This window comes from Onychomys torridus, chromosome 15 (genome assembly GCF_903995425.1).
Source record: "Onychomys torridus chromosome 15, mOncTor1.1, whole genome shotgun sequence".
NCBI classification, from domain to species: Eukaryota; Metazoa; Chordata; class Mammalia; order Rodentia; family Cricetidae; genus Onychomys; species Onychomys torridus.
In genome coordinates, this window is record NC_050457.1 from 47,613,119 (window position 1) to 47,622,169 (window position 9,051).

General features: G+C 39.3%; 1 protein-coding gene and 1 pseudogene across 1 annotated transcript in view; one reads left to right on the plus strand and one right to left on the minus strand.

The window, feature by feature from the left end:
* The window catches only part of Nup155 (nucleoporin 155), a 43,527-nt gene that overhangs the window by 8,443 nt on the left and 26,033 nt on the right, over window positions 1-9,051 (plus strand). Inside the window, exons 6-11 of the mRNA XM_036206925.1 lie at window positions 155-321; window positions 1,065-1,170; window positions 3,021-3,094; window positions 3,891-3,982; window positions 6,472-6,569; window positions 7,029-7,181. Of these exons, the coding sequence (XP_036062818.1) occupies window positions 155-321; window positions 1,065-1,170; window positions 3,021-3,094; window positions 3,891-3,982; window positions 6,472-6,569; window positions 7,029-7,181 (690 nt within the window). The remainder of the gene's footprint in view (window positions 1-154; window positions 322-1,064; window positions 1,171-3,020; window positions 3,095-3,890; window positions 3,983-6,471; window positions 6,570-7,028; window positions 7,182-9,051) is intronic.
* LOC118596597 lies at window positions 7,389-7,492 on the minus strand (annotated as a pseudogene).

Genomic DNA, 9,051 nt, shown 5'->3' on the forward strand with positions numbered 1-9,051 from the left:
TTTATGGTAACTTTGTAAAACATGTTGTAGGCATTTGGGATGTTTTGATAGGAATTCAGTAAAGTTACCAGTTCTCAAGATAATGTGAATATCATTTTAAACTTTCAGGAAGCTAAGAAACTGTTCTCTTCTTTTCCTTGCTGCACACTTACAGGTTCTGGCGTTCTTAATGACAGTATGTGTGGAGGAATGCAGCTGCTTCCGGATCCTTTGTATTCTCTTCCGACCGATAACACTTACCTGTTAACCATCACTTCCACTGATAGTGGCAGGATTTTTTTGGCTGGAAAGGATGGCTGTTTGTATGAAGTAGCATACCAAGTAAGCCTTAGCATTTACAGGTTTTTTTCCTCTCTTGCTTTTGTCAGTCTTCTCATTGCGTGCTGTCTCTGTTACTGAGGAAAATGCACTGCAGTCTACTGTCCCTGCTCCATACCCTGGAGACCCAGTCTCCCTCCTAGGTAAAGCCCTTCTTTCCCGGGGCAGACGTTGGTGTCTGGAACTTGAGCTCAGAGCTTTACAAACGTTAGACAAGCGCTGTGTGAACTGCATCACGGCTCTCTCACTGTGGTAATCTGCTTAGTATGTGGTTCCCAAACTGTGGGTCACAACCCCCTTCTGGGGGCCACATATCCGATATTTATAGTACAAGTTGTAACCACCAAAATTATAGTTATGAAGTAGCAAAATAAATCATTTATAGTTGGGGTCCCCACAACATAAATTATATTAAAGGGCGAGAACTGCTGTTTTAAAGCATGATACTGACATTGGTATATGTGTATTTATGCACACATTAATAAACCTGTTTACATGTATGTACTAACAGACAGCATACTTTTGTAAATGTATGTCCTTACTTAGGTTACTATTAGTTATTTTCCCAGTTGGCTTTTCATTGAATAATATGTCTTAAGTCATTTGTTGTATTTTTACTCATAGAATAATCTGTAGTTGATTTTGAAAGGTATGTTCCGCTGTACTTACAATCACTGGTGATTCATGGAGACTTAGAGGTTTAAGTGAGTATATGGCTTTACAGGTCCTATCTTGTTTCCTCCCAGGCAGAGGCAGGCTGGTTCAGTCAAAGATGTAGGAAGATCAACCACTCAAAGAGCTCACTCTCCTTCCTTGTGCCTTCCTTGCTGCAGTTCACATTCTCAGAAGATGGTAAGTAGCAAACAAATTTGGCAAATAAGACAGATTTTTGGTACCTCCAGAGTTAACATTTTCCTCAGAAATTTGCATGCTTTGTTAAAATACTTGTCATGTTAAATTGTATTTGTTACCTCTGTGAGGTGTCCCAGAGAGCAAAAGCATGATAAAACAGAAAAACGTAGATTTTAATCTCCAGTTATTTTCTACAAATTTACGGTCATTCCTGGGTCATGAGCCCCAAACACCTTTCTTTCAAAACGTGTGTGTGGTCTGTCTGTGTATATAGCACACATGCACAAGTAAGAGAGACAGATTTACATCTCATAAATGGTCTAGAGTGAATTCCCAGTTCAAATTTATATCGGGCGGGGCGGGGGGGGGGGGGCGTTGTTTGTATGTTGTATTTGTTTGTTTGTTTTTTTCAAGACAGGGTTTCTGTGTGTAGCCCCAGCTATCCTAGAACTCACTCTAGCCCAGGCTGGCCTCGAACTCAGAAATCGCCTGCCTCTGCTTCCCAAGTGCTGGGATAAAGGTGTGCACCGCCACTGCTTGGCATATATCCCTGAGTTTTAACCAACGTAGAAACAAGCAGGTGGAATAATTCTATAAGATGCTTTAAAGTAAAGTAAGGTATTGAAACTTAAAGTTATATGAGTAAATTTTTAGTTATGAGTCCCTTACCTTCTGTGTGGATTCTGTTAGTGTTGTCGCTATGCTAACAGAGAATATTTACATAAACTACGGTGGCTGCCACATGGTGAAGTGATACAGTCTTATGGGAGCATGTCGTGTATATTTAAGTTGGTATGTTGAGGAATAGATTTCATCGTGGCACCTTCTTTTAAATTAATTTATGGTGTGTGTCAGTGTGCATTTATGGTGATATGTATATACATAGTGTCTTTGGAGAGCAGGAGAGGGCATTGGATCCCTTGGAGCTGGAATTATAGGCAGCGTAAGTGCTAGGAATCAAACGCAGACCTGCAAGAGCAGTGGTGTGTGCTCTTTACCCTAAGTTGTCCCTCCATCCCTTCTGTGGCATTTTCCCACCTAGATGTCATCCTTTGTTTTATCCTTGAAAAATTAGCAATGTAGTAGTCTTTGTTTTTCTAGCATATAATAAATAATTTCTTAAGTATTACTGGATGAAGGAATAATCTAAACTGGGCATGGTGGCACATACCTCTAATCCCAGTACAGAGATTTGTGCATTGAAAGCCAGCCTGAGCTGCATAGGAAGTTTGAGGCCAGCCAAAATTACATGCTGAGACCCTGTCTGAAAACAAAATTTTAAAAATTAAAAATTAATTTAGAAGGCAAAATAAGTGGGTTTTTTTTGTTTTTTTTTTTTTTTTTTTTGTTTTGTTTGTTTTTTAAAGACAGAGCTAGCGCAGCCTGGTTTGGTAACTCTTAATATATTTCTCTTCCTTTTTCTTAATTTTTTGAGACAGGGCTTCTTTGGCAGCCTTGGCTGTCCTGAATCTAGCTCTTAGACCAGGCTGGTCTCGAACTCCCAGAGACCTGCCTTTGCCTCCTTAGTGTTGAGATTAAAGGTGTGGGTCACTACCGCCTGGCTGTAATATATTTCTCAAACTCTAATAAGCAGTCCTTGTGCCGTAGCCTCCTACAAGCTGGGGTTACTGCAGAGCAGCATCCAGTACCTTGCCTGTTGGAGTAAGTTACTTGTGTTCCCCTTGACTGTGTTCCCTGGCTCGGTCCTCATGCAGATGTTGTAGACTTTAACAAGCAAGCAAGAGAGTAGAGTGCAAATCCTGATGCATCAGTTTTAATTTGTTGTGAATGGACCCTGTGTTCAGTTGATGATCCTCAGGGTTTAGTTTCTTCTTTTGTTTTACTCTTAGATCCTATTGTTCAAATTGAAATTGATAATTCCAGAAACATTTTGTATACACGATCGGAGAAAGGAGTAATACAGGTAAATATGCATATCTGCTACTGTTTAAAAATAGAAAAGCATTCCTGTTTTATTCTTTCAAAAAATTTGTGTGTGTGTGTACACGCGTGTACATACACACATGTGCATATGCACGCCTGTGTGGCATAGCTCACATGTGGAGGCAGAGGACTTTAGGAGTCATCCTCTCTCTTATCGTAGTTTCTGGAGATGGAACTCCAGGTTGTCAGGTTGGTAGTGGCCAGTGCCTTTAGCAAGTGAATTATCTTACTGCTTATATCCCTGTTTTGTTTGGCTTTGTTTGTTTGTTTTTTGAGACAGGGTTTCTCGTGTAGCCCTGGCTGTCCTGAAACTCATTCTGTAGAACAGACTGGCCTCTGCCTCCTAAGTGCTGGGATTAAAAGTGTGCACCATCACGCCTGGCACATCCCTGTTTTATGAAGACAATTTAGTCACTTAGACTTATCCGTGTACTGTGAATTTTGTTGTTATTTGAGACAAATTCTCTTGTAGTTTAGACTGGCCTTAAGCTTGCTTGGTGGCCAAGGATGATCTTGAAGTCTTCTGCCTCTACCTCCCAAGTATCTGTTATTACTGGTGTGTATTGCCACACCTGGCTTCAACCGTGTGCATTTTTTAATAAACACCTCAAACAATTTCTTAGGCCATGTTTTGTTTGTTTGATTTGGTGGGATTTCAAACATCCTGATGTTTCCTTGTCTAGTAAGTACCAAATTATTCTTTAAAAGAACAAGTCAGCTTTAATATAATGTATGCGCTATGTAATTGTGTCTAAAGGAGCACTTTTTCTTCACAGGTTTATGATTTGGGCCATGATGGGCAGGGGATGAGTAGAGTTGCCTCAGTTTCACAGAATGCCATTGTCTCTGCTGCTGGAAACATTGCTAGGTAATGTGTACTTTATTGTCAACATTTCATTTGCAGATATGATTATTCTATAATGTTATATTATACTATACATCCATATTATACTATACCTAAGTATATATTGTATGTATGCGTACGTATATATACATTATATAGTATATATAGCACATAAATGTTATATATACTATATTAAGATTAAATTAAGCCTTTAAACATCTCTAAAAGATGAGTGGTTAAGGAACATCATAATAAGCTGTTTCTGAAACCTTTTTGCTATAGACTGTCTCATGTTGGTTCAAAACATAAGGTGGTATGTCTTATTGAGTGAAGTACAGCTTTTTGTTTTTTTCCCTCTTGGACTTGTTTCCAAAGGTGCTGAGAATCACACCCAAGGTCTCCCACAGACCAGGCAAGCATTCTACCATTTAGCTGACTCTCTAGCCTTTTCCCTTGGAACTTGAAGCTCAGGTTCATTGTTGCAAACATTATAGGTGTTATAACAAAGATAACATAGGCCAGCTACTTTCCTCTTGCAACAGGCCTACATAGTACAAGGTAGAATTTCATAGCTGTAATATCCTCATTTACTTCATGATAAAACAGAAACTAAGTGATACAGTAGCTTCCTTTGGCTTCTTAAAAGAGCTAGAACCCAACCTGGAATCTAAGGACTTCTGTATTGGACTCTACACTGATTGGTGCATACGTCCCAAACTCCTTATTGATCTGTAGACATTCTCCTCACTTTATAATAGAGGTCTCAGCTTTTCAGTTTAGATTGTCTGTAAACTTGGGTAATTGCAATGATCAGATGTCATAATGAAAATCTTCAGCTTTCTTTTCCTGCTTATTAATTACAGAAATGTATATTCTGAGTGCAAACAGAAAGATGGGCTTCTTTTTTCTTTTTCTTCTGGAAAAATTGCCAAATCTACAAGAAAATGAACAGCATGTTAAAAGTCATGTACTAACCTGGCACGGTGTCTGTGTCTTGTCTTAGACTCTGGCGGCTGAGGCAGTAGGATTTTAGCTTGGAGGCTGCCTGGGCTACACAGGGAAACTCTGTCTTAAAACTATTAAATTGATAGAGAACCCAAGTATGTATTGTAGCCAAACTGACCAATTATGATTTGGGATAGCTATCTAAACCCCCAGTTGCTAATGTTCGCCTGGTTTTCTTAACCTTCTGATTAACCTAGACATTTGGAAGGAAGTAAATAAAGAGCAGGTATGGTCTCTTTCCGCTTCCATTTTCTTTTAAGTACAGTGGTCACATTGCAGAAAATTAGCAAGCAGGCATGGTGGAGCACTCAGAAGGTGGAGACAGGTGGATTTTTGTGAGTCATAAACCAGCCAGGACTACATAGTAAGATCCTGTCTCCAAAAAAAAAAAAAATATATATATATATATGGAAGGAAGGGAGTTGAACTATTGTAACTACGTAATTACATAGTAAACATTTAATTTCCCAGTAGTTCTAAAATTTTGAATTGATTTCTTTTTATTGTTCTTGACTTTCATTCTGTTTTGCCTGATAAAGTATGGCCTGCCTCTCTCTCTCTCTCTCTCTCTCTCTCTCCCTGCAGAATACTGTATGAATTTGCATGTTATCCTTGTATAGTGGCCATGTCTCCCGTCATTCCAATTGAATAAATGTGCTGCAGAAGCTAGCACAGCCCTCAAAACGTTTATGGCTTTTTTTTTCCTCTCCAAATTATACTGTTAGACTTTTTGAATTATATTGGTCCTTAGTCTTTTTATTTTATTTTTCATAATATTGACATTTGGGAGGAAGGTACAGAAGTTATTTATAAAATATTCTAATCTCTCAATTTGTCTTCTAATCTATTAGATTCCCAGTAGTAATGTTTTGTTTCGTTTCTTAAACTAAAGCTTCATGTCATCCAGGCTGATCTTGAATTCCTGATCTTCCTGTCCGCTCCCCAAGCACTGGATCAGAAGTGTGTACCACCACACCCAGCTCTTACTTCTTTTTCTAAGCCAGTACACACAGGTTACATGAACTAATTCCATTGCTGCATCTGGAGGCGCTTAATGTCCATTCCCCCACTCAAAGTTTTCTCCATTATTTATCTCCTACTGACACGTCTGTTTTCTCTCTTCTAATCAGTAGAGATCCCTGTGGGGGTGATTTGATTCCTTGAGAACATTGTAGCTCTTTGGGTTTATTTTGCCCCGTTTAAATGGTCTGTTCAGTGGTTTGAAAAGAGGGCTAGTCTTAACTATGCATATACTGGAGTCTTGCTACTTCCTACTACTACTATGTTGCTTTGTAAAGGAGTTAATCTTATTTATTTATTGAGACAGGGCCTCTCTATTATATTTCTGGCTGTCCTGGAACTAAGTACATAGACCAGGCTGGCCTCAAACTCAAAGAGATCCACTTGCCTATGTCTTATGAGTCTTGGGATTAAAGGCATATGCCACCATACCTGCCTCAGACTTGACTTTATAAATTAGAAATGCATTTGGGTTTTGTTTCCTATAGGACTATTGATCGTTCTGTTTTTAAGCCGATTGTTCAGATAGCAGTGATTGAGAACTCTGAATCCCTGGACTGTCAGTTACTGGCTGTCACTCATGCAGGTACATTTGTTTCTATATCTGCCATGACTGTTATGAATTTGATGATACTTGGATTGTAAGTTTATGATCAGGAACTTTTTCCTCCTTTATTAGTTATTAAGCTATGCTGAGAAGTCATAAAATGAGGATTTTTTTTTTTTAAATGGAAGATGCTGTTTCCCTACTCATATTGTGATGTGTAACCAGACCTGTAAAGTGAACTGCCTTGTTTTTAGAGACAGAGCCTTAACTGAGACACAGGTTCTCTTGACTTGTCACAAGCTTTTGCTATAGGAATGTGTTGAGTCACTGCTCAATTCTGTGACATTTTCTAGAAATTTGTTTAAATTGCTAATCTGTGATTTCAGGCCAGTGAGGAAAGTGATGTGTGCTTTTGCAGCAGTCTGTGTGTATGTGGGAAATTTCTTCACTACACGTGCCTTACTTTTTGTTACTGATGCATATCATTACCCTCCTCAGGTGTGAGGTTGTATTTCAGCACTTGTCCATTCAGACAGCCATCAGCTCGGCCCAATACACTGACATTGGTTCACGTCCGACTACCTCCTGGGTTCTCAGCATCTTCAACAGTGGAAAAGCCTTCAAAAGTACATAAAGCTCTTTATAGTAAAGGTAAGTTCTGAAGTGCTGTAAGATTTAAGATCAGATTCTTTTTTTTTTTTCAAATGTGCATGAGTGTTTTGCTTACATGTATGTACATACACCATGAGCATGCCTGGTACCTTGGAGGTCAGAAGAATGCATTAGATCTCCTAGAACTATGGTTTTTGCAAATGGCTTTGAGCTACCACGTGGGACCTGGGGACTGAACCCAGGTTCTCTGCAAGAGCAACAAATGCTCTTTTTTTTTTTTTTGGCCTCGAACTCACAGAGAAACTTCTCTAGTAACGAACTATAGAAATGACCCCTGAAAGTATAGTCTTGCAACAAATGCTCTTAACTACTGAGCCGTCTCTCAGCACCACTACCACCCACATTCATTCATTCATTCATTTATTTATTTGTTTGTTTGTTTGTTTGAGGCAGAGTCACACTGTATAGCCCTGGTTGGCCTGGACCTCTCTATGTAGACCAAGCTGGCCTTAAACTTTCAGAGATCTACCTGCCTCTGCTTCCCAAGTGCTGGGATTAAAGTTGTGTACCACTGTGCCAGGCTCTCCCACCCTGTTGTTGTTCAAGATCCAAACTTAACTTTTCAAGAATAATTTCTTCAAATAACTAATAACTGTACATCATCACAGCAATTTATAAATTATAACTTTATTCACATGACTCATGATAGAAATTAAACCCTTCTAAAGTGTAAAAATCAGTGGGCATTAGTTTATTCAGAGTTGTACAGTGATCACCTCTGTCTAACTTGAAAATATTTTCCTTACCCCAGGAAAAAGGCCATGTCCACCAATAGTTGTTCTAGCTCTGGAAAATCTTTGATCTCCCTTTCTTAGTAATTTGTGCACTTTGGACATTTCATCTACATAGAAGAATATATGATTGGCAGAGAGTTGCACTAAACACGATGCTCTAAAGATTAGTGATGGTAAAACGGGTGTTAGGACTTTCTCTCCAATTTAAAGATTACCTTGTCTGTGGGTTGGGATAGCCATGCACCCTGGTCCATTTGTGGAAATAGGAGGACGACTTGAGAGGTGGCTTCTCTCATTCTACCCAGGGGGTTCCAGAAATCAACTCAGGTTGTCAGTCTCACTGACTGGCTCTTGTTCTGTTTTGAAACAGTATTTCATTCTGTAACTCAGGCTAGCCTGGAACTCACCAAGTTGCCCAGTTCGGCCTCAAAATTGCAGGTCTTGCTACTTTCTATTGTGAATTACACTGTTTCTGTAAATTTTTGTGTGCAGGCTTTTACAACGTCATGGGTTTCTTATTTCTTTTGGATGAAATTGTTGCATCCTGTGGTCACTTTGCTTTACCTGTGAATAACTCTCAGACTGTCTCTCAAAGCAACTAGGACAGTTTACATTCTTGCTTAGTGTGTAAAGGTGCACTCACTTTGGCTGCATCTTGCCAGTACTTATTTCTGTTGTGTTTCCATCTTTGTGGAAGTGAAGGTGCTTTTATCTGATGGCTAAAAGATGTTGAGCAGTTTTCCAGGTGTTATCAACTACTTACCTCTCGCCCTCCCAGAAAGAACAGTTCTGAGCCTCTTATTTCTCTTACTGAACTGAGAGCCCATTGTATATTCTAGATACAAGACCCTGATCCAGACAAGTGATCTGCTGATTTGTTGCCGTTTGTGGATTATCCTTTCATCTGAGTATCCTATATGTACTTTGTATTTCACTGTTAGGTTCAGTAGATTTCTTTTCCTTCTACTATTTACATTTTATTTTGTGTGGCTGTTTGTGTGTAGGCACATTTCTGCCATGTGAGAAGTCAGGATAATGTCTAGGAGTTCGTTCCTCCTTTCCCCAAGTGGGTTCTGGGGTCAAACTTGGATCGTCAGTATTGATGAGAAGACCTT